The 25,921-nt window shown below is 41.7% G+C and overlaps 4 protein-coding genes across 5 annotated transcripts in view; 1 reads left to right on the top strand and 3 right to left on the bottom strand.

Annotated features, from left to right (window-relative positions):
• The window catches only part of LOC115728661 (disease resistance protein RUN1-like), a 1,102,447-nt gene that overhangs the window by 655,400 nt on the left and 421,126 nt on the right, over positions 1-25,921 (top strand). The window lies entirely within an intron of this gene.
• Positions 2,814-6,014, bottom strand: LOC125313782. The gene is made up of 2 exons (XM_048274064.1): positions 3,755-6,014; positions 2,814-3,626 (listed from the first exon to the last, which is right to left on the bottom strand). The coding sequence occupies exons 1-2, from the start codon at positions 5,825-5,827 to the stop codon at positions 3,180-3,182; spliced, it is 2,520 nt and encodes an 839-aa protein (XP_048130021.1). The 5' UTR covers positions 5,828-6,014; the 3' UTR covers positions 2,814-3,179.
• LOC125313652 lies at positions 7,727-11,075 on the bottom strand. Its single transcript, XM_048273456.1, has 2 exons — positions 8,426-11,075; positions 7,727-8,297 (listed from the first exon to the last, which is right to left on the bottom strand). The coding sequence occupies exons 1-2, from the start codon at positions 10,496-10,498 to the stop codon at positions 7,851-7,853; spliced, it is 2,520 nt and encodes an 839-aa protein (XP_048129413.1). The 5' UTR covers positions 10,499-11,075; the 3' UTR covers positions 7,727-7,850.
• Positions 18,024-20,679, bottom strand: LOC125313660. The gene has a single exon (XM_048273468.1). It carries the CDS (start codon positions 20,368-20,370, stop codon positions 18,277-18,279), a length of 2,094 nt encoding a protein of 697 aa, XP_048129425.1. The 5' UTR covers positions 20,371-20,679; the 3' UTR covers positions 18,024-18,276.

The following is a 25,921-nucleotide window of genomic DNA, read 5'->3' as shown; positions in this document are numbered from 1 at the left end:
CAAAGGTGACCATACCCTTGATGTCGTCCACAGAAACAAATGTCCAATGTAACAACACAGCAGCTTCCACAACCCGTCTTTGCCAACTCAACCACAACCTTGACTGAAGAAATGAAGATCCCATGAGCATTGCACCATATTATAAGCTTGTAAAGCATATCCTTTAAGACAAGAAAAGAGATCTTTTAAAGAATCATTCCGAACAACTGCTTCTCATTGGTCTTCCTTAATATCTCAGTGATTGAAGACTATATAAATTGTTCACCTTGTCTGGAACCTCCAAGTCTCCACAAACTTCCATTTTTTCAAGACTTGTTTACATCCATAAAGGTTCATCTAGTTTTCGTCAGTCTTTCTCTTCATACTTCAGATAACTTTGATATGGGCAAAATACATCGATTTCACTTTAGCTTCTATCTTCTAGTTCTTCCACGTATATTTGTAATCGTGGCTTTACTTCGCTATTCACCTATTCATTTTACCTCCAAGCTTTATCGAACCCCCAGTTCTAGGCTTGTTCACTTTCTACTAAGGTATTTTCAATAAACACATTAACAGCTCTTGATTGTTTAGTTATCATGAAAATATCATAAGGGATTTTCCCAACAAAATTTGCACAAGCAAAGATGGTAAGAATCTCTCACGACACTCTTGCCTACTTCGTTTTTATTTGCTTATTTATTATTATTTTTGCTCTCTTTTTTTAATTCTTTTTCCTTTTTTCCCCTTCCATCATTCTCTAATAAAATTTTTTTAAATAGTAAGCTCTACTAATACACCTAAAGTACTAAAATACCTAACATAAATACTATACATATATAGTAATATAATGCAATAGAAAGAAATTTAATTATATAAATAAAAATGATTTTTTTTCGATATTTTGAATTTTTTATACTAGAATTTCAATGCTATTTAATTTTAGTAATTCAAAAAGTATTTGATTCGTAAACATAATTTTCATGTCATTGATATTAAAAATTCTATCCTCCTTTATCTCACCTCTCCATGCAATAATTTTATCCAACTTATATTCCTCTTATATCTGAGTTTATCCTCTCTTGAGTAGATACCAAACACATAATACAATTTTATCCTAACTATAACTTGTAGCCTGAGTTTCTTTCAAAATCCTTCAACTTTGAATGTCCCCGCCGCCACTGCCTGGTAGGACATTGCCACTTGGTCACACCCCATCAGCTATCACCGGTCCTTGCTCAAGCAATAGTTCCTTTTCTTTTAGTTTTGTTCATGAACGTGGATTGGAGAAGAGAATATTAATTTTGGAATTTTTTATTATAGAGTTTTGACTTTTTTCCTTTCAAATTGTTTTGGACAAAACTGCCCTTGCTCCGAATGTCAGAAAAGTCACATGCTTGCTGGCTAGTGAGCACATGACAGGCCGACGGGCTCAGGTCCTTATTTGAGACTGATTTGGGCAATTCATGCCTTTATTTAAAATAATATCCACTCTAGACCTTTTTTGAAAAAAAATGAAGTTACTCCATACATTTCTTTGAAATTTTCCCAAAAAATAAAGGATACTAATCAACCACTCATTCCCACAGGGGTCCTCCTAGATTTCAGGTTCAAATTGCCCAAAACAAAAATCATCAATTTCGCAGTTTGTCCGAGGGATTTCAACAAACGGTTTATAAGCACTGGACGGATTGAACTGGTCACGAAACCAAAGTCGTTCTTTTTCTCCGGTAACAGCATTGACACAGTAAAGTCATCATAAATCATCGAACTGCTTCTCGGACTTCGAGTGATTTTCATCCGAATATGCATGAGCACTACTTGGCCATACCAAGAACTGGGCAACACTTGAACTATGGGTCCGAGCGCGAAGAGGCTGCAATGGGAGACTGGAACGAGGCCGGAAGATTCGAGGATTGTCGACTGCTGAGATTTAGGCTGTCAGGATATCGTGCTTGCGATTCTAGCTCTTCACCTCCTATGGCAGTAAAACAAACCGGACAGAGGAGTCCCGAGTATAGCTATGGCGGGCAGTTCACGGCGAAGGACCACAACGAATGGCGATGAACATCTCAAACCGGTCTTTGAAGTGGTAGTCAGCTGTCTTCAAAGCGAAAGGGGGCGGTCTTCCCGATAAAGGTCTGACGAAGATGAAGAACAGAGCTTGAGAGCTTGGACAATGACGTTTTGATATCACCGAATATTTTCCCTTGGCTTAAGTATACGGTGAAGACGTGCGACTGTGACTTGGAGACTGTTTTGAGTCATATTTCTTTTATCAATTTCCGGTTATAACTCAATCTCGTTCTTACCGTTTCTTACCTTCCCCTCCCCCATTTGTTCTTCATTTTTGGCAAATTCGCAGCGACTGAGCTCGCTCACCGTCAAGAGACGCTAAATCCTCGCTCATCCCAGCACCGAAACTCACTGATCTTGACCGGTGATGAGGTTCTTGCGAATTCAACCACCATAATGCCTCGGTTTTCGTAGTTTATGAGCTTTGTTCATGGGCTTTTTCCTTATAGAGGGAATTATTCAGCTGCAAGTTCCCATTTTTTCTTTGCTTCTTATCTAGTCCTACTTAGGGGGGGTTTCAGAGAAGCAGACGATGCAGATAATTTGTGGGTGTACGCTGTGAGATTTCCTTCCGTCGTCACATAGTAAGCAATATGTTCTTTCTTATGATCAACTTCAGACGCACGATGAATTGCCCTTTGGGATTCTTGTTCTCGTGTAGTCATTTGAAAATATGTGACGATTGCCTTGGGCTATGTCATCCTTCAGTCTCGATTCGCTCCAAAGTAAAACGAGATTTGGAAGGAAAAAAATCTGATCTTCAGTATTAGAAGTAGTGAGCTCAGCGTCACGGTATATGCAATACTTCGGTATGCTTCCATGTTCAGGAGTTCAATTGACAAATAAAAGAATGTGTGGGGTGGATGTACACATCTAGCATATGGTGTACTGTCAATCGCACACATTCCGTGCGAACAAACAAGGAAGCTGATACTGACCAAGGAAAAAAAAAAAAAAAAGGAAGCCAATGACTTTCAGAAGCATTTCATCAGGATTAAGCCAGGCGGAATTGCTAAAGAAGCAATTACCTTTATTTCCTTGCTTCTGGAATTAGAGAATGAAATGTGTAGTCTAACTTACGTTCATGTTTCCCATTTGTTGGATAATTTGCCATCATCACTTGCTCAGTAACCTACCGATTGTTCAAACCGGTTCTTCAGCAGCATAAGTGCGGTCTCAACAAGTGACTGAATAGTCGTGCTGTGCCTGCTTAGTCCAATGGTGCCAGAGAAAATATTGAAGCTCTCTAGCTCTGATGTCGTATCCAAGACTCCTTCAAGCTCCTCCTCCATTCCCAGATCCCTGAATCTCCGCACATTTATTGAGTTCTCTCTCATCATCCAGATTGCTAGCTCGATAGCAAACCTTCTCATTCTCGGCACCTTTATATGTGGATTCCGGTAGCTCCTCAGGATATCGACCAAAGCGCAAGCTAATTCGGCTTCTCTAAACCCCGTCCTCTCGAAGAGGGTGGTCGATTCTTCTGCTGTCATGAATTTGAAAGCATGTGCCGCTAACCCAACCATCACCTCTTGTAGTTTGCCTTCTGATGAGGAGATTGCCTTGAGAACCTGAGTTGAGGAAATATGGTTAGATGGGAACAATTAATATCATTCTCTCTAGGACAACTTAAACCTCTACGTAGCTGCCCTTTCCGGTTATTGAGATGCCGGCTCAGGTTCATTAATAATGCACTTACTGTTGGTGCAGCTGCTGTTACTCCCCTTAGCTGGTTGAAGGACTCTGGCCCACTGTAAGCGCATAGATTCCTCAAAATTCTTCCAGCATTAACATGAAGAAGCGGAATCTCCAATGCTTCTAGGAGCCTCTCCACTACATTTAACTTCAAGATGCGATGACAGTTGCTCTTGCTTTCGAAAGCCAGCATTGCCAGGGCTTCTCCAGCCACAATCCTCACATCCCTTTGATCTTCCAATACTCCTTGTTGGAAGAAAATCTTTATCAGTTCTTTCAGAACTCCGCCGGTCCCTCCTATTCGCTCCGTCGCATCGTCGTCCTGTGCCAAACTGTTAAGGATCTGAATCCCTAGTTTCTGCAGTTCAGGTCGTTCCTCTCCGTATCGTAGAATATCTCTTATGTTGCTTATGGTGAAGACTCTCTCCGAGATCTCTCTCCGGAGCATTTTCCCTGTGGTACCCGTTGTGCTTGCCAGCATCTTCATAACCTGTAGGGATCTTTTAACAGTCAAAACCTGCGATGTGGTGACCGTCGAGTCCTTCAATATTCTTTCATCAGCATGAGTGAAATCTATGATTTTGGAAAGAAGGCCCCGTGTGTTCCCAATTTTTCCGCAGTTATCGTGATCACGGGCTAGTTTCTTCAGAATGAGTAACCCCAAATTATTGAAAGTCCAGTATCCATAGTCCTCATGGTCAAAGATGATTTTCTTTTCGCCAATTGCATCAGCTGTAGAACTGGGGCTTCTGTTTGTCTGTAGAAGAGATGATATCGTTTCCATTGCCCCGGGTATTCCAGCGACCCGAAGGGAGTTTTGCTTTTTCCCGGCTAATTTGGAAACTATTTCTGCAGCTGCTAGCCTGATTTCTTCCTCTTGTGGCTGTTTCCAGTTTAATATCTCCACCAGTCTCTCTACAACTGGCAGACTTGTACCTATCTTCTGAAGCGTGTCATCTGAAAACTGTTCTGTTGTAGAAAACCGGTGAAGAATCCTGGCTCCTATGAGCTGCTCATCCGGCGAGTTTGAACATAAGAGATCCATTGCAAAAGTCACCATATCCATTCCCAGGCCATCAAATATGCTCCCATTAAGACATCTCGAATAGGAGTCGTAGAAAAATCTCCGAGTCGAGATCATACCTGAAGCCCCCAGATTGCATTCCTTGTTCACCCCTTCGAGAAGCTTACAGATGACAGTGTTCCACTCCCAGTAGACTTTCTCTGTCAGGAAGACCAGAGCGTCTGCCAAAGCCAACGCATAAAAGAGAATCAGAGCAGCTTTCCGGTTTCTCTTGTCCGTGTCTCCTTCAGCTACCTCACCATAATTGTGCTTGATGAGCTTCATCAATGAGAGTACAATGCAGGCTATCGCAGATAAGAGCTGGAGCCAATCGAGAATCTTGCTGATGTTTCTCGAAAGGAAAACCCACCCTCCATAAGGTAGAATAGAAACTTCCGAAGAAGTCCAACTCCGGGTGTGCTTCCTTTTCATATTCTGTTCTCTAATGTTTTTGGCATCAGTAGTTTCGGATATTTCCCTGCTGTGTTGACTTTGCTTCCCCATAGCAGAGCTTACGGGACTCAACATATTCTTCATGGATTCAACTAGAGCTCTGGAGCTCGATCTGAGCGCTCGGAAGCTGCTAATTCCAGCACCAGCTATTGACCAAGTGGACTGGTGTTGCCATTCCAGCTCATGACTCCTGCTGAATATTCGAGCTCCTTCAATTAATAAAATGAAGGTGATGAACCAGAAGTCGGTGTTCTCTAGGGTAATGGCAAAGCCCCCTAGGAGCACAACCGTTGCCCAGATGAAACCAAGGGTTCCCAGGCCAGTGGCTGCTTTTTCGAGAACCGCAAGGCGGAGAGCAAACAGAGTCAGCTTCTTCTCCGGGGCCGAAACAGCCGGCAGTGTGGGGCGAACAGAGTTCCCGCTGCTTCCGTCTCTCCTACCAGCACTAGTCTGTGGCTCAAAGATTGTGGTGGGTGAAATGATGGTTTCATTTTTCTTCTGAATCCGAGGAATATCCAGATGAATGCTGCTTTGACCTTCAGCGCTGTTCTTGACCTTCATTTCGCAGTCTGGATAAGCTCAAGAACAGACGCTTCTTTGGACATCAAATCAGCTAGCGGTTCGATGGAACCCGAATTCGACTTCCAAAAATTCTGTTTACGAATTTCCTGGATTGGGATGAGAAAGAGCAGCTATGCCTGTATAAAAGGTGGGGAGAATAAGTGGATCTAGCAGAGGAAAAGGTAAGGGTAAAGCAACTTCTATCGCCAACTTTCCTGGAAGTTCCCTTCCTCTTTGACAAAATACTTATCGTCTGTTCATTTACTTGTACAATTCCATGGAGGAGCTGTCTTGATTGCCCGATTAAGATCTCGTACTCTCTTTCTGCATATCGAAGTGACGCGTTGCTGCTTGGTTGGTACTTTGCTTTGGCTTGTCTTGGAGAAACCATGTATGAAAGAGAGGACAAGCTGAGACAATGTTGACGAAGTCAGAGGAATATGTGGCTAAGGTTCTGATATTGCAATGACTTATCTGGCTCTCAGTTCTATATTGCCATGCACAGCTCATTGGGAGGCATTGACTGCAACATCAATGAAAGGAAGATTCCTGATGAAGTTGAACCTTTGAAGTGTCCTTTTTCTTGTGGTCCCTTTGTGCAGGAGAGCCATTGGCCAACTTTATTACAAGATATAATCAGTCGGTCCAGTTTGGAACTCTTCCACATTACTTGTAAGCGACCGGGTCGCGTCTCCTCGACGATTATTTCCATGTCATGCCATGTGCGGATTCGAGGATTGTCGACTGCTGAGATTTAGGCTGTCAAGTTATCGTGCTTGCGATTCTAGCTCTTCACCTCCTACGGCAGTAAAACAAACCGGACAGAGGAGTCCCGAGTATAGCTATGGCGGGCAGTTCACGGTGAAGGACCACAACGAATGGCGATGAACATCTCAAACCGGTCTTTGAAGTGGTAGTCAGCTGTCTTCAAAGCGAAAGGGGGGCGGTCTTCCCGATTAAGGTCTGACGAAGATGAAGAACAGAGCTTGAGAGCTTGGACAATGACGTTTTGATATCACCGAATATTTTCCCCTGGCTTAAGTATACGGTGAAGACGTGCGACTGTGACTTAGAGACTGGCTTTAGTCATATTTCTTTTATCAATTTCCGGTTATAACTCAATCTCGTTCTTACCGTTTCTCACCTTCCTCTCCCCCATTTGTTCTTCGTTTTTGGCAAATTCGCAGCGACTGAGCTCGCTCACCGTCAAGAGACGCTAAATCCTCGCTCATCCCAGCACCGAAACTCACTGATCTTGACCGGTGATGAGGTTCTTGCGAATTCAACCACCATAATGCCTCGGTTTTTGTAGTTTATGAGCTTTGTTCATGGGCTTTTTCCTTATAGAGTGAATTATTCAGCTGCAAGTTCCCATTTTTTCTTTGCTTCTTATCTAGTCCTACTTAGGGGGGGTTTCAGAGAAGCGGACAATGCAGATAATTTGTGGGTACGCTGTGAGATTTCCTTCCGTCGTCACATAGTAAGCAATATGTTCTTTCTTATGATCAACTTCAGACGCACGATGAATTGCCCTTTGGGATTCTTGTTCTCGTGTAGTCATTTGAAAATATGTGATGATTGCCTTGGGCTATGTCATCCTTCAGTCTTGATTCGCTCCAAAGTAAAACGAGATTTGGAAGGAAAAAAATCTGATCTTCAGTATTAGAAGTAGTGAGCTCAGCGCACGGTATATGCAATACTTCGGTATGCTTCCATGTTCAGGAGTACAATTGACAAGTAAAAGAATGTGTGGGGTGGATGTACACATCTAGCATATGGTGTACTGTCAATCGCACACATTCCGTGCGAACAAACAAGGAAGCTGATACTGACCAACAAAAAAAAAAAAAAAAAAAAAGGAAGCCAATAACTTTCGGAAGCATTTCATCAGGATTAAGGCGGGCGGAGTTGCTAAAGAAGCAATTACTTTTATTTCCTTGATTCTGGAATTAAAGAATGAAATGTGTAGTGTAGCATACGTTCATGTTTCCCATTTGTTGGATAATTTGCCATCATCACTTGCTCAGTAACCTATCGGTTGTTCAAACCTGTTCTTCAGCAGCATAAGTGCGGTCTCAACAAGTGACTGAATGGTCGTGCTGTGCCTGCTTAGTCCAATGGTGCCAGAGAAAATATTGAAGCTCTCTAGCTCTGATGTCGTATCCAAGACTCCTTCAAGCTCCTCCTCCATTCCCAGATCCCTGAATCTCCGCACATTTATTGAGTTCTCTCTCATCATCCAGATTGCTAGCTCGATAGCAAACCTTCTCATTCTCGGCACCTTTATATGTGGATTCCGGTAGCTCCTCAGGATCTCGACCAAAGCACAAGCTAATTCGGCTTCTCTAAACCCCGTCCTCTCGAAGAGGGTGGTCGATTCTTCTGCTGTCATGAATTTGAAAGCATGTGCCGCTAACCCAACCATCACCTCTTGTAGTTTGCCTTCTGATGAGAAGATTGCCTTGAGAACCTGAGTTGAGGAAATATGGTTAGGTGGGAACAATTAATGTCATTCTCTCTAGGACAACTTAAACCTCTACGTAGCTACCCTTTCTGGTTATTGAGATGCCGGCTCAGGTTCATTAATAATGCACTTACTGTTGGTGCAGCTGCTGTTACTCCCCTTAGCTGGTTGAAGGACTCTGGCCCACTGTAAGTGCATAGATTCCTCAAAATTCTTCCAGCATTAACATGAAGAAGCGGAATCTCCAATGCTTCTAGGAGCCTCTCCACTACATTTAACTTCAAGATGCGATGACAATTGCTCTTGCTTTCGAAAGCCAGCATTGCCAGGGCTTCTCCTGCCACAATCCTCACATCCCTTTGATCGTTCAATACTCCTTGTTGGAAGAAAATCTTTATCAGTTCTTTCAGAACTCCGCCGGTCCCTCCTATTCGCTCCGTCGCATCGTCGTCCTGTGCCAAACTGTTAAGGATCTGAATCCCTAGTTTCTGCAGTTCAGGTCGTTCCTCTCCGTATCGTAGAATATCTCTTATGTTGCTTATGGTGAAGACTCTCTCTGAGAGATCTCTCCGGAGAATTTTCCCTGTGGTACCCGTTGTGCTTGCCAGCATCTTCATAACCTGTAGGGATCTTTTAACAGTCAAAACCTGCGATGTGGTGACCGTCGAGTCCTTCAATATTCTTTCATCAGCATGAGTGAAATCTATGATTTTGGAAAGAAGGCCCCGTGTGTTTCCAATTTTTCCGCAGTTATCATGATCACGGGCTAGTTTCTTCAGAATGAGTAACCCCAAATTATTGAAAGTCCAGTATCCATAGTCCTCATGGTCAAAGATGATTTTCTTTTCGCCAATTGCATCAGCTGTAGAACTGGGGCTTCTGTTTGTCTGTAGAAGAGATGAAATCGTTTCCATTGCCCCGGGTATTCCAGCGACCCGAAGGGAGTTTTGCTTTTTCCCGGCTAATTTGGAAACTATTTCTGCAGCTGCTAGCCTGATTTCTTCCTCTTGTGGCTGTTTCCAGTTTAACATCTCCACCAGTCTCTCTATAACTGGCAGAGTTGTTCCTATCTTCTGGAGAGTGTCATCTGAAAACTGTTCTGTTGTAGAAAACCGGTGAAGAATCCTGGCTCCTATGAGCTGCTCATCCGGCGAGTTTGAACACAAGAGATCCATCGCAAAAGTGACCATATCCACTCCCAGGCCATCAAATATGCTCCCATTAAGACATCTCGAATACGAGTCATAGAAAAATCTCCGAGTCGAGATCATACCTGAAGCCCCCAGATTGCATTCCTTGTTCACCCCTTCGAGAAGCTTACAGATGACAATGTTCCACTCCCAGTAGACTTTCTCTGTCAGGAAGACCAGAGCTTCTGCCAAAGCCAACGCATAAAAGAGAATCAGAGCACCTTTCCGGTTTCTCTTGTCCGGGTCTCCTTTAGCTACCTCACCATAATTGTGCTTGATGAGCTTCATCAATGAGAGCACAACGCAAGCTATCGCAGATAAGAGCTGGAGCCAGTAGAGAATCTTGCTGATGTTTCTCGAAAGGAAAACCCACCCTCCATAAGGTAGAATAGAAACTTCTGAAGGAGTCCAAATCCGGGTGTGCTTCATTTTCTTTTTCTGTTCTCTAATGTTTTTGGCATCAGTAGTTTCGGATATTTCCCTGCTGTGTTGACTTTGCTTCCCCATAGCAGAGCTTACGGGACTCAACACATTCTTCACGGATTCAACTAGAGCTCTGGAGCTCGATCTGAGCGCTCGGAAGCTGCTAACTCCGGCATCAGCTATTGACCAAGTGGACTGGTGTTGCCATTCCAGCTCATGACTCCTGCTGAAAATTCGAGCTCCTTCAATTAATAAAATGATGGTGACGAACCAGAAGTCGGTTTTCTCTAAGGCAATGGCAAAGCCCCCCAGGAGTACCACTGTCGCCCAGATGAAACCAAGGGCTCCCAGGCCAGTGGCTGCTTTTTCGAGAACCGCAAGGCGGAGAGCAAACAGAGTCAGCTTTTTCTCCGGAGCCGGAACAGCCGGTGGTGCGGGGGAAACAGAGTTTCCGCTTCTTCCGTCTCTCCTATGATCACTAGTTTGCGGCTCAAAGATTGTGGTGGGTGAAATGATGGTTTCATTTTTCTTCTGAATCCGAGGAATATCCAGATGAATGCTGCTTTGACCTTCAGCGCTGTTCTTGACATTCATTTCGCAGTCTGGATAAGCTCAAGAACAGACGCTTCTTTGGACATCAAATCAGCTAGCGGTTCGATGGAACCCGAATTCGACTTCCAAAAATTCTGTTTACGAATTTCCTGGATTGGGATGAGAAAGAGCAGCTATGCCTGTATAAAAGGTGGGGAGAATAAGTGGATCTAGCAGAGGAAAAGGTAAGGGTAAAGCAGCTTCTATCGCCAACTTTCCTGGAAGTTCCCTTGCTCTTTGACAAAATACTTATCGTCTGCTCATTTACTTGTACAATTCCATGGAGGAGCTGTCTTGATTGCCCGATGAAGATCTCGTACTCTCTTTCTGCATATCGAAGTGACGCGTTGCTGCTTGGTTGGTACTTTGCTTTGGCTTGTCTTGGAGAAACCTTGTATGAAAGAGAGGACAAGCTGAGACAATGTTGACGAAGTGAAGAGGAATATGTGGCTAAGGTTCTGATATTGCAATGAATTGATCTGGCTCTAAGTTCTATATTGCCATGCACGGCTCATTGGGAGGCATTGACTTCAACATCAATGGAAGGAACATTCCTGATGAAGTTGAACCTTTGAAGTCTCCTTTTCCTTGTGGTCCCTTTGTGCAGGAGAGCCATTGGACAACTTTATTATAAGATATAATCAGTCGGTCCAGTTTGGAACTCTTCCACATTACTTGTAAGCGACCGGGTCGTGTCTCCTCGACGATTATTTCCATGTCATGCCATGTGCGGTTTGTGGCATTTCTTGTGATTTTATCTAATGTCTCCGTCTCGGGCTAGAGGACAGCAAATGGTCCCCTGCTTTATGTTCAAGGTCCAATCAGGTGGCTATTGCATTATAATTCTTATCACTTATTTAATCGAGAAAATCCGACAATCTATGAAAGAATTGTAACGTGTGACCTCAGTACAATGAAGGAAAAAACATAATTATGGCGATGCATTATTCACCGAATCTTACCTAAAAGGTGGCGGCTCTTGACTGCGTCTTCTTTTGCTTCTTGTGATTGTCAAACAGAGAACTTTTCAGCCCCATTACTTTGATTTTTCCTCTTTTCGGAGTGTTCCTTAACGTATAGCCAGTTCCAAGCGTTGAATTTAGGATTAGTGCAAGGTGCTGACTTTTCTTTGCCAACTCATTGTTCTGCTAACATGACTAACCTTGGCGTATAATTTTCCTGAATCTAGTGATAAAAATCTTCTAAATGTTCAGTTCTAAGCAAATGGACTACAAGAGAAGCACAACTGAATTTGCAACCACCTCAAAAATCTAAAGTCTGTAAAAGCTTTCGAGTAAGGATACTGAATGAAGAGGCCTTGAGGGCCATAATAGTGAGTTGAGCGATAATTCATTCTATTTTTAAAAACTCGGTATATGTTCATCCTAAGACCTACTCAAGAATTAGCAAAGAGAATACAAGTGTCGATTGGTAGAGATGCATTTTCATCCAATCCTTACAGCAGAACTGGAGTTGAGATGCAGAAACAGAAAACAAAATCCCCACAAGCTTTCTCGATTTTCCTGGCAATCACAGAATGTAGAAAGTAAACAGCATCGACTTGCCAGAGAGTAGGGGTTCAACGGATGCCAGAGACTTCCCTCACTTGACAGACTTTGCAAACCACTCTAGCATATCCCACCGCGCCTCCACAGCACACTTCACCGCATCTTCATCAGCGACATCATACCTGAAATACAAATTCTTCACTCGTGCATCAATCTGTGAAACAGTCTTATATTCATATGAAATCTCTACTACCATGGGGCAAAGCAAACTCTCTGCGTAGCTCGCATAAATCAAACTTCCCAATTTGAAAGTAAATAGAAGTGCATGAACTCAAGAACCATAAGGTTCTACATCAAATGTTAAAATCGAAGTATAAATCAGAAACGTCACTCCTGAAATTGTTCTCCGTAGAAATTCTGATTTGCGATCATGAATTGGATACCATTGATACAACGAAAATGAATGAAAAAAAATTCTGGAAAATATATATGACCAACGCAACGCATCCGTCATAACATGCAAACATAGACGAGGGCTCAGGAAAGGTGGATTATCTCAATCTCACCTCGGATTTGGCAGCTAGAATTTCTTCAAACTACTTCAGAAGTTCCGGTGGTGTCATATGGTCTATATCATCTCCTCATATGACTATTGGAGCCTTAACTCCTGCAAAATCACATATAACTCTAAGGAGCAAAACTCACGAAGATGATAAATTATAGTGATGCCTTGTTATAATAGGTTTGTCTAATATTGCAATAGCTGTTGTGGAAATGCAGTGTCGTGTGTAGAGTAAACGGTTTTTCTTCACAGAGGTTATTAAGAGCAGAGAAAACTGTCATATCTTTATAATCAATCGACATGTATGTTCCAACTTTAGCCACCAGGAGATGCTTTTTCTTCGTTATGCAAGCCATATGCAAGGAAAGGTGTAAAAAAAGTCATAAATCTATTGTATTAGTGTTAATTCAGTCCTAAACCTTTTTTTGGTGCCAATTCAGTCCTAAACCTTTTGCATTTATGCCAATTAAGTCCTAAACCCTTTATTGGTGCTAATTTTGTCCTAAACCTTCTGTATTGTTGTCAATTCAGTCTTAAATCTTTTATATTTATATCAATTGAGTTAATCCGGCCAATTTTGATCAAAAATCACTGACGTGGACATCAATTGTCCCACATGGCATGGCTAACGCTAACTTGGACATTTTTTTAATATTATTTTAATATTTTAAATAATTTTTTAAGCATTTTTTTGGTTTTTTCAAAATTATTTTTAAAAATTATTTAAAATATAAAAAAAATATTAACAAAATATCCACGTTAGCGCCAACCGTGCCACGTAGGATAATTGATGTCCATGCCAGTGATTTCTAATCAAAATTGGCCGAATTAACTCAATTGGCATAAATGCAAAATTTTTAGGACTAAATTAGCACTATTGTAAAAGGTTTAGGACTGAATTAGCACTAATAAAAGGTTTAGGACTTAATTGGCACCAATACAAAAGGTTTAGAACTGAATTGGCATAAAAAAAAAGTTTAAGACTGAATAAGCACTAATGTAATAGGTTTAGGACTTTTTTGACACTTTTCCCGCCATATGCAATATATTCATGTGCATAACAGAGAAAATGTGGAAAGGTAGGTTCCTACAGCTACTTTCGACTTTTCAAGTGATTCTTGACTTTGAAAATATGCAAACCAAGAGCCTAATGTCCGATGAAGGTCACCATACCCTTGATGTCGTCCACAGAAACGAATGTCCGATGTAATAACACAGCAGCTTCGACAACCCCTGTCTTTGCCAGCTCAACCACAACCTTGACCGAAGAAATGAAGATCCCATGAGCATTGCACCATACTATATGCTTGTAAAGCATATCCTTTAAGACATGAAAAGAGATCTTTTAAAGAATCATTCCGGACAATGCTGCTCACCTCCCCAAAGAAAGCCAGCGGTCCCAATCGCAGACGCATGTTTACCTTTTACAGCTTCAACTTTGCGCTTTGCATCTTCATATCCCTTATCCTGCCAACAAAATTCTTTTGCCATCAGCAATGACAATTACTAACGAATGCATAATTATGATTCATAACTTAAGCGACTAATGGATAATGCAAAACAGAGAGCATCCTGAGACAGGCAATTCCGGATCAACTGAAGAATAATGCTAGTGCAGTTTCTAAGGAAAAAACAGCAGGTGTCTATGAATTAAAGATCGAGAACCCACAGTTTCATGATTTTTAGCCATTCTGTGACAGCCCTTTCAGCATTTTCAGGTACATACGGATCCCCACCGAAAAAATCAGGCACGACCACATAAAATCCAGCAACTGAGACCTTGTCGGCAGGCTTCCTATCCATGAGAACAAACAGCTGATAATTAGGTCACGACAGAAGTAATCAAAAGATAAGCAAATCCAACACATACTCACAACATACACACTCTTTGGTAACTTGCAGTGCTTATGAACCTGTATGGCGCATGTATGTTCTCTACAGAAAAAATAAGCAACCATTTTAAAGAGGATTTGAACAAAAACTTTAGGCCGACGACCCTGGCTGACGATAGGCGAGGGCTGCCGTTGGCGGAGTTGTTGCCTAGCCCTCTCCTGTCGTCGACCAGGGTTACCGGCCACCGGCTGAGGCTTGGGCAACCCTCGCTAGGGCAATGGTGGGAGGCGGCGGCTGCGGCAAGGGCCTTTGTATCTTTTTCCCTTTTTTAAAAAATTAGTTTATATTTTAATTTAATTTAACTAATATTTATAAAAAAAAAATCATATTTGAACCAACACAACTTCGTTTTGGACTTATTTTTTTTGTTTTAGCCACGTCGGCACCACATAGGGGTGAGAAAGTAACAAAAAAAGCCAAAATCAAATTGGACGAAATCAACAGAAGGACTCGATTGCACCAATTTGAAAAATTTTAGGACTTGATTGCACTTTCTAAAAGTTTTAAAACTCAATTGCATTTTGGTGACAAGTTTTCGGAACTTCTAGTAAACGTCTCCCTAAATTTAAAGAGGTAAAAACACTTTTTGAAATTACTGATCTCGAATTTTTTATTATATTTATTGTTTTATTCTATATTTTTTAGATTTTAGGTTTTATATATCAAATTATATATTTTATATCTATTTTTATTTTTTAATATTTTATTTTTAGATTATTTTTAATTTATATTTTCTTCTTCCTTCGCCGATCGCCAGGCCCGTGACGGTCGGCGAGTTCGAGCTTGTCCATGGTTGCCGTAAGCTGGTCACATTGGAGGGAGAAAGAAAAATAAAAATGAAAAGACAATTTTTTTTTTCAATATAAAATAAAGTCATGAGATTGAAATTATTTTACAAATGGGGTTAGAACACGAGAAAATATTTTTAGTCACATATCATCAAACATAAAAAACTAATCATTTTTCTGGAAAATGATTTCACCGGAAAGCATCTTTCTTGGAGTTCTTTCCCAACCAAACCTACCCGTAAATATAGAAGTAACAAATTTTAATCATGCATCCATTCATGAAAAGCGCTATTTGGTTCAAAGCTAAATTTGTTTGATGAGTAAAACTATATGATGACTGTTTGATTTTGATTTTAAAAAATCTTGATGCATTATCAAATTGATTTTGGTTTTTTCTTTTCTTTTCCAAATTCCAGTCAAATAAAGCGTCAAAGCTAACAATGCAACTTCAAGAGATGAATAGATTGATTTAAAAACTTGACAGATATTCGCCGGATAATTTAAAGTAAAATTTGGTGGCTGCATGAACAATTCGATGCTATTATATGTAAATGGTTCTATCAAATAGATATTGAAATACTAAAGGGATAGAAGATATTGTAAGCAAATTTTGCAGAGGTTTGTCGTATATCAAAGCTGCATTCACTTTCCCATTTCAGTTGTGAAAAACTGAATATTCAAATTGACAGAATCTTTACTAGAGCCAACAATAAATAATCCACTAATCAAATTTTGTAGGGCTTCGGCTTATATCAAAGCTACATTCACTCTTACACCAAAAAAAAAAAAACTACATTCACTCTCCCATTTCAGTTGTGAAAAACTGAATATTGAAATTGACCGAATCTTTGCAAGAGCCAACAACAAACAATCCACTAATCAATTGGAGATTACAGTTCATGTTTGAGTGTACCCCAACCGTAGTTTATACCCAAAATCCAAAGTGTTTTAAGAAAGAAAATTTTGGAGGTAAGAAGCTCAGGCACAAAGCTCTCGGCGCTCAAGAAAGCTCCAACTTCAGCAATATTAACTCGTTTCAAATCTCTCGTCTGAATCCTCTTGAGGCTCCGAAAGGAAAGAACCATACCCGAACCAAATCCCACTTAACACGAAGGTGGCCCGCAACTGAAGATTTCCCACACGATTGAAGAAAATATTCAATCGTCAATGATTTTTCCGACTGCAATAGAAAGTCTTTACTTCTTGGCTTCTCACGCACCAAAAGAACAGGGTCGACAATACCGACATTACTAATTATTGTTGGACCGGCTCCAACTCGAGACATATATGTTTGAACCAAAAGGGATGATAATAACTTCGGAAATTTGAAGCAAGGGCACGGATAAAGACGGGAGGGAGAACTTTCTCATTGAAATGCAATTGCTTTTGCTGATTTGGTATACAACTTTGAAGCTCAGTCTGCTTTTGCAATTGGGAAACACTGCTGCATTTGTTTCCTAATGACTTTCTGCGCTTGAAGTCAAGTGCAAGCTGCTAGAATTTATTAAGGCTACGACTAATGTTTGCTTCAAGGCGGACGAAGCCACTTACTTTATTTCGGTGGCAGAATCTGCGTCGACGCCCACATGATCCTTTTCTTTTGTCTTCCCCCCCTGCCTTCTTGTCTTTTTGTGCTTCGTGGAGGTTTTATCACCAAAATCTATTTCATCGTCGTCTTTCGCGAATCACAGCGGCTGAGCTCGCTCGCCGTCGAGACGCTCGATCCTCACTCATCTCAGCTCCGAAACTCCCTGATATTGTCAGGAAAGTAAGGTTCTTGCGAATTCAATCTCGAAAATGTCTCGGTTCTCGTAGCTTATGAGCTTAGTTTCTTTGCCTTTTGTTTTATGGAGTGAATTGTTCAACCGCAAGTTCCCATGTTTTCTTTTATGGGTTCTTATATCATCCTGTTTAGGGGGTTTTCGAGAAGCGAATGACTCAGATGGTTTTTGGATCCATTGAGAGATTTCCCTTCCATAGTCACAGGGTAAGCGATGTGTTCTCTCTTTTCTTTTTATGAACTTCAGTTCCATGATGAATTGCCTTTTGGGATTCTTGTTCTTGGGTAGTCATTTGAAAAATATGTGATGATTGCCTTTGATTATGTCGTCCTCAAGTCTTAGATTTGCTGCTAAGTAGAACAAGATTTGGAAGGAAAAATCTAATCTTCTAGTAGCAGAAGTAGGGAGCTCAGAATCACGGTACATGCAACTCTTGGGCGGCGCTTGAATGTTCAGCAGTGAAATGGAAAAAATAAAAGAACCTGTGGGTTCATGTACACATTGGCATAGTTGCGAAACAAATAAAGAATCTGATAACTTTCAGAAGAATTTCATCAGTAAGCCGGGCGGAGTTGCTAGAGAAGCAATTGCCTTTATTTCCTTACTTCTGGGATCATAGAATGAAATGTGTAGTCTAGCATACTTTGATGTTTCCATTTGTTGGATAATTTGGCATCATCACTTGGCCGGTAACCTATGGGCCTATCAAACAGTGTTCTTCAGCAGCATAAGGGCGGTCTCAACAAGCGAGTGAATGGATGAGCTGTGCCTGCTTAGTCCAATGGTGCCAGAGAAAATATTGAAGCTTTCTAGCTCTGATGTCGTATCCAAGACTCCTTCAAGCTCCTCCTCCATGCCCAGATCCCTGAATATCTGCACATTTGTTGAGTTCTCTCTCATCATCCAGATTGCTAGCTCGATAGTAAACCTTCTCATTCTTGGCACCTTTATATGTGGGTTCCGGTGGCTCCTCAGGATGTCGACCAAAGTGCAAGCTAATTTGGCTTCTCTAACCCCCGCCTTCTTGAAGACGGCAGTTGATTCTTCTGATGTCATGAACTTGAAAGTATGTGCTGCTAGCCCAACCATCACCTCTCGAAATTTGCCTTCTTCTGACAAGATTGCATTGAGAACCTGCGTATAGGAACGATGGTAAGGTAGGAACAATTAATTTCATTCTTTCTAGGACATCTTAAACTTGTACAAAACTGCCCTTTCTGGTTATCGAGAATGCGGTTCAGGTTCAGTTTTAGCAAAAGAATGCACTTACTATTGGTGCCGCTGCTGTTACTCCCTTTAGCTGGTTGAAGGACTCTGGTCCAGTGTAAGTGCACAGATTCCTCAAAATTCTTCCAGCATTAACATGAATAAGCGGTACCTCCAATGCTACAACAAGCCCCTCCACTACATTTAACTTCAAGATTCGATGACAGGTGCTCTTGCTTTCGAAAGCCAGCATTGCCAGGGCTTCTCCGGCCACGATCCTCACATCCCTTTGATCTTCTGGCACTCCTTGTCGGAAGAAAATCTTTAACAGGTCTTTCAGAACTCCTCCGGTCTCTCCTATTCGCTCTGATACATCAACTTCTTGTGCCAAACTGGTAAGGATCTCAATCCCTAGTTTCTGCAGTTCCGGTCGTTTCTCTCCATATCGTAGAATATCTCTTATGTTGCTTATCGTGAAGACTATCTCAGAGATCTCTCTCCGGAGAATTTTCCCGGTGGTACCTGTCGTGCTTGCCAGCCTCTTCATAAGTTGTAAGGACCTTCTAACATTCAAATCCTGCGATGTGGTGCCACTTGAGTCCTTCAACATTCTTTCATCAGCATGAGTGAAATCTATGATTTTAGGTAGAAGGCCCCTTGTGTTTCCAATTTTTCCGCAGTTATCATGATCACGGGCTAGTTTCTTCAGAATGAGAAGTCCCAAATGATTGAAAGTCCAGTATCCATAGTCTTCATGGTCAAAGATGATTTTCTTTTCTCCAATTTCGTCTGCTGCTGAACTGGGGCTTCTGTTTGTCTGGAGAAGAGATGATATCGATTCCACAGCCCCAGGTATTCCAGTGACCCGAAGGGAGTTTTGCTTTTTCCCGGCTAATTTCGAAACTATTGCTGCAGCTGATAGCCTGATTTCTTCCTCTTGTGGGTCTTTCCAGTTTAAGATCTCCACCAGTCTCTCTATAACAGGCAGAGTTGTTCCGATCTTCTGAAGCGTGTCGTTTGAAAACCGTTTGTTCGTAGAAAACCGTTGAAGAATCCTGGCTCCTATGAGCTGCTCATCCAGCGAGTTTGAAGATAAGAGATCCGTCGCAAAAGTCACCATATCCATTCCCAGGCCATCAAAAATGCTCCCACTAATACATTTTGAATAGGAGTCATAGAAAAATCTCTGAGTCGAGATCATACCTGAAGCCCCCAGATCGCATTCGTCGTTCACCCCTTCGAGAAGCTTACAGATTACAACCTTCCACTCCCAGTAAAGTTTCTCTGTCAGGACGACCAGAGCTTCTGCCAAAGCCAAGGCATAAAAGATAATCAGAGCAGCTTTCCGGTTTCTCTTGTCTGTGTCTCCTTTAGCTACCTCACCATAATTGTGCTCGATGAGCTTCATCAGTGAGAGCACAATGCAGACCATAGCTGATAAGAGCTGAAGCCAATATAGAATCTTGCTGATATTTCTTGAAAGGAAAACCCATCCCCCATAAGGTACAATAGGAACTTCCGAAGAAATCCAAATCCGGGTCGTCTTCCTTTGCAATTTCTGCTCTCTGACATTTGGCGCATCAGTGGTTTTGGAAATTTCCCTGCTGCTTTGACTTTGCTTCCTTGTACCAGAGCTTACGGGACTCAACATATCCTTCACGGATACAACTAGAGTACTAGAGCTCAATCTGAGCTTTCGGAAGCTGCTGATTCCGGCATCAGCTATTGACCATGTGGACTGGTGTTGCCATACCAGCTCATGACTCCTGCTGAATATTCGAGCTCCTTCAATTAATAAAATGAAGGTGATGAACCAGAAGTCGGTGTTCTCTAGGGTAATGGCAAAGCCCCCTAGGAGCACAACCGTTGCCCAGATGAAACCAAGGGTTCCCAGGCCAGTGGCTGCTTTTTCGAGAACCGCAAGGCGGAGAGCAAACAGAGTCAGCTTCTTCTCCGGCGCCGAAACAGCCGGCAGTGTGGGGTGAACAGAGTTCCTGCTGCTTCCGTCTCTCCTACCAGCACTAGTCTGCGGCTCAAAGATTGTGGCGGGTGAATTGAATACTTCATGTTTCTTCTGAAGCTGAGGAATATCCAGATGAATGCTTCTTTGACCTTCAACAGATTTCTTGATCGTCATTTCGCAGTCTGCAGCGGCTCAAGAGCAGACCCTTCTTTGCACATCAAATCAGCTGAGGAAAACTTCTATCCGGCGGTTCGATGGAACCTGAATTCAATCCGCAAAATTTCTGTTCTATGAATTTCCTGGATTGGGATGAGAAAGAGCTGCTGTGCCTTTACAAAGGGAAGCAGCAGATTCTATTGCCAACTTTCCTTGAAAGTTCTCTTCCTCTTGGACAGAATTCCTAATATTACAACGAATGGACCTGGCTCTGAGTTCTACATCGCCACGTTACTTGTGACCTGCTGGGGTCTTGCCTCCTTGGTCAAGCAGTTAGTTTCGTTAAAATCTAGTAATATGTTTCGTATCCGCATGATCATGCGAGGGAGTAATAATATTATAATCTCTTACAGCACGTTTTCGGATTTCCACGGCAAGTTTCTTGCTCCTCGGTGACGTCTTTCATTCTCATGTAAAGCGCAGTTTGGCATTTAGTTCGTAGTTTGCTGGAGTTACCTTACTGGACGTCTTCGTCTCGAGCTAGAGAACACAGAAATGGTCTCCTGCTTTGTGGTAAAGGTCCAGTCAGGCGGCTGTTGGGTGATGAGTAGTTATTAGGGTACCATTTGTAATATTTGGCCCTTGTTTTGACCAGGTCAACCAAGGTGGTGGACCCACCATTAAAAAAAAAAGGAGAAAGAAGAAAAAGTAAAAGAGGGCAGTCGGCCACCCCTTTTAAGCTGCACGACCAGAATAGAAAAAGGAAAAGGAAGAAAAGAAGAGGAAGGGAAAAAGAAAGAAAAAAAAAAATCACGTGCACCCGCCACCTGCCACGAACGCCGCACCGAATTCGTTTCACTACGTGTCGCAGCGCTAGGTAAGGGGTCGCACCTCTCGTCCCTCCTATTGAAGTGATTTTTCGGATTTAGGGCAAAATTCAGATTTTTGGGGAAACTGAGCTGCTGTGTCTAATCTCATGGGCGATTGGCTGCGTTTTTGCTTGAAAAAGAAACTTTAGGATGTTATGGACCTGTAGGATTCGACGGATCTTAATTTGACACTACGGTTTGCCCGGAACAAGATTTTCAATTCTGGTGCGCTACAATACAGTGCGAACAATAAACTTCGAGGCCTGATTTCGTTAGTTTCCAGTTATCGGCTGAGGTTGGCTATGTTGATACTTTTGTAGTACGTTGAACAAACTTCGCATGGACAGTAAGATGGCTTGAAATGGAGTTTGATGGAGGAAGTTATGGCCTTAACGGTTTTGGCGCGCGAGCTACCCATAGCAAACAGCATTGAATCTCTCTTAGGGATAAGTTTCCGTTGGCGCGTAGTCATTGTTTTGTCACTAAATAAGTGTAGTTTAGCTAAGTCATACATTAGGACGACTTGTTACTCAATTTGATCCATTTTTCTATATATTGGATAGGGATTCGGATGAGTCGGTTCGAGCGACCTTCGTAGTTGGATTTTGGCTTTATCGGGTGAGTAGTACTTTTCTTCTTTGAGTTTGTAAACTCATGTTTCAAGACTAAAAAGAATACTAGATATGTTATGAAATGAGAAAAGAGCATATTTCTTGCATAACTGGATCAAACCTTTACTACCTTTTGTTATTGACCGCCAAAGCTTTGAAAGGAACTGTTTGTAGTAGTTTTGGAAAGAAAATCGTTCGAAATGCCTTGAATAAATGAAAGCTATATATATACACACACGGTATAAATGCTATTGTGGAGTTTGTCTGAGTTGTTATGAGATGGTTCTGATTTTGATTGGATTATTGGAGATTGTGCTTTATGTGCTATGCTCATATCGTTATGTGAAGAACCCATTGAGTGGGAGAGGTATGCATACTATCGGGACATCCTTCCGGGCCGCACCACCGGCTGATATAGGTGGTAGACCTAGCCAAGAGGGGTAAACTTGGCCGCCTTTGTCATGATGCTAAAAGTGACCATAGTCCGATATGGAGCGTTATAGTAGTCGATGGAGTGGACCATTGTCTTTTGCTTTGATTGAGATTAATTAGTGGATAGACCATTGATACTTGGTTTGGGATTACTCAATGGATTGACCATTGATTGTTGATCTATGATTGTAAGTTATTAGTGTTGTTAACCATATATGTAAAAAGATTTGTTGAAAATATATTATTTTTTTATAAAAGTGCATAGTGATTGTTCGATCCGCTTAGAAGAAATTTATTACTCACTGAGCCGTGTTAGCTCACTCCTTTCATCTTATTTGTTTTTCAGGTTTTTCAGTGATGCACAAGTAGGAGAGCGTTTCGTTAGCGTGAGGGGACTTTTGATAGGGGATTTTTTTTTGTATAAGTTGTATGTATAGCTGATGAGCTTTTAAAATCTTTGGTGATTACGCGTATCTTTTTGTTGGTTTATAGAAGGCTCCATTACCAGAACCGCATGACCTTTTATATATATCAGAACGTATATATATATATTGATATCAGATTAAACATGTTACATTTTGAGGCTGCATCCTTTGAGTGAAAGGATGACCGTGTCATTGCCCTATTCTCGTAGGAATTGGGGTGTGACATTTGTTGGTATCAGAGCATAGGTTTCGATCTCTATGGGTATATATGGGACATTGTGAGATAGTGCAATAGATTTTATTCCGTTAGGCTATGAGATACTAAGATGTACTCTTGCTCTTGGATCAAATAATTATGAGCTCCGATTCATATACACCGCTTGTCTCTCTTAGAGATAGGGGCAAGAGAGCTATGGACTTTGATTCCAGAGGTGGGCCTCGAGGTTTTACAGGGAGGCTTTCTACAGGACGACAAGATGATACAAGGGCATCTTCACAAAAAACAAGGGAACAGAGCCAACAGCTAAGGACCCAAAATGATGTATCCGGAGTTATTGCACCTAGGAGTGATCGAGGTTACACCTTTGCCCAATTCAGAAAGGCGAAACCACCCACTTATGATGGGAAAACAGATCCTCTTGTGGCTGAACGTTGGATTAGGAAGATAGAGGGAATCTTTAGAGTTGAAGAGGTTCCCGAGGAGAAGAAGGTTGATTTTGCCACTAGACTAGCTCTTGGAGGCGGGGATGCAACTATTTCTTGGAAGAACTTTGTTGAGGCGTTTGATGCTCAATTCTTTCCGAAGTCATTCCAGGCAAAGATAAGGAGTGATTTCGTTCATATATCTCAAGGTGATTCACAGCATTGGAGTATGCGGGTCGTTTCAATTAGTTGAGCATATTTGCGGAGCAATTTGTTGCTAGTGAGGAGAATAAGGCTGAATATTTTCAGAGAGGGCTCCGACCCGAGATTCGTTTCACACTTATGCCTCTTGCACTCACAACTTACAAAGGTGTGCTGGACCGTGCGATGAGGGTTTAACAAGGCGCTTTGGAATGCGGGATACAAGGCGGTTCTCAACCTAAGAGGCCCACATTCACTAATTCTCAAGAAAGTTATACAAGTGGCAGCATAAAGCAAAGAGGCATTCATCGACCGGGAAAGGGAAAAAACATCACTATTCAAGGCCCTTGCACGACCTGCGGAAAACATCACAGTGGTCGGTGCTACTGGAAGACGGGAGTTTGCTTCCTATGTGGCAAGATGGGACATTTGCGGCAAAATTATCCTATGCAGAGGGATACTTCAGTGGATAGCCGATCATGTTTTATATGTGGATAACCTGGACATTTGGCTCATGCTTGTCCTATACGTAAGGATACGCCCTCGATTGGTAGGCCCTAGGATAATCGGTAAAGGCAGAAGACGATTGGGAAAGGTTTTGCTATGACTGAAGATAATGCTGCGGCATCTAACAAAGTGGTTGCTGGTAATATTTCTATTGCCTCTCAATATACTTATGCATTATTTGATCCTGGTGCTAGTCATTCTTTTATTTCGGCTGAATTTGCAAATAAAATTGATATGTTGCCCGAGCCTCTTGTTTGTGAATTGCGTGTTGATACTCCTACCGGAGATTTCTTGATTGCGGATCGTGTGTTCAAGAGATGTATGCTCTAGATTGATAATATTGAAATGCATGTGGATCCGGTAGTGTTAAATATAAGAGATTTCGATGTTATTCTTGGGATGGATTGGTTGTCGGCTTATCATGCTACTGTTGATTGCTACTCCAAGAGGGTTATCTTTCGATTTCCAAATCAGCCGAAATTCTCTTTTTCGGGAAGTTGTAAAAGTTCTTTTTCAAGGTTGATTTCAACCTTACAAGCGAGGAAATTCTTGAGGAGGGGTTGTTGTGGCTATCCGGCATATGTAAAAGACACTAGTAAGGAAGTTGTGAAGCTAGAATATGTTCCGATTGTTAGAGAATTTCCATATGGGTTCCCTGATGATTTAACCGGTTTACCTCTTAATAGAGAGAATGAATTTTGCATTGAATTGCTGCCTGGTACTACACCTAGCTCTAAGGCTCCTTATCGGATGGCACCCGCTAAACTAAAAGAGTTAAAGACGCAGCTACAGAAGCTTTTGGATAAGGGTTTCATTAGACCCAGTACCTCACCTTGGGGAGCTCCTGTTCTATTTGTGAAGAAGAAGGATGGTAGTATGCGGCTTTGCATAAACTACCGAGAACTTAATAAGATGACGGTCAAGAATAAATATCCTTTGCCTCGAATTGATGATCTATTTGATCGGCTTCAGGGAGCTCAGGTGTTTTCTAAGATTGTTCTTCATTCAGGGTATCATCGGCTGAAAATAAAAGCAGATGATGTGCCTAAAACCGCTTCCAGAACAAGGTATGGCCACTATGAATTTCTTGTTATGCCTTTTGGATTGACAAATGCACCAGCTGCTTTCATGGATTTGATAAACAGGGTGTTCGGGCAATACCTTGACAGATTTATTGTAGTATTCATTGATGATATTCTGATGTATTCAAGGAGTTTGGAGGAACACGAGCAACACTTGAGGATTGTTCTGCAGACTTTGCGTGAGAAAAAGTTATATGCTAAATTCAGTAAATGCGACTTTTGGCTTGATCATATAGAGTTCTTGGGCCATGTGATCTCGAAGGAAGGTATCTCCGTCGATCCAAAGAAAGTTGAAGCAGTTGTTCGGTGGAGTCGTCCTACAAATGTTACTGAAGTGAGAAGTTTTCTTGGGTTAGCTGGTTATTACATACGATTTGTGGAGGGGTTTTCCAAAATTGCTAGTCCACTTACTCGCCTAACTCGGAAGGGTGTTAAGTTCGTATGGTCAGATCGGTGTGAGAGTAGTTCCAAGAATTGAAGAGGCGGTTAGTAACAGCTCCTATATTGACCTTGCCTTGAGGAACTGGTGGCTTCACTATCTATTGTGATGCGTTTAAAGAAAGTTTAGGCTGCATTCTTATGCAAGATGGTAAAGTCATCACTTATGCCTCTAGACAGTTAAAAGTACATGAGAAGAACTATCCCACTCATGATTTGGAATTAGCGGCTATTGTGTTTGCCTTGAAAATATGGCGGCATTATTTGTATGGTGAAAAATGCGAAGTTTTTACGGATCACAAGAGCTTGAAGTATATTTTTAATCAGAAAGAGTTGAATATGAGGCGGAGGAGGTGGTTAGA

Source organism: Rhodamnia argentea, chromosome 1 (assembly GCF_020921035.1).
Source record: "Rhodamnia argentea isolate NSW1041297 chromosome 1, ASM2092103v1, whole genome shotgun sequence".
In the NCBI taxonomy this organism is placed as follows: Eukaryota; Viridiplantae; Streptophyta; class Magnoliopsida; order Myrtales; family Myrtaceae; genus Rhodamnia; species Rhodamnia argentea.
Note: the sequence above shows the minus strand (reverse complement) of the source record. Positions and strands in the feature narration are given on the sequence as shown.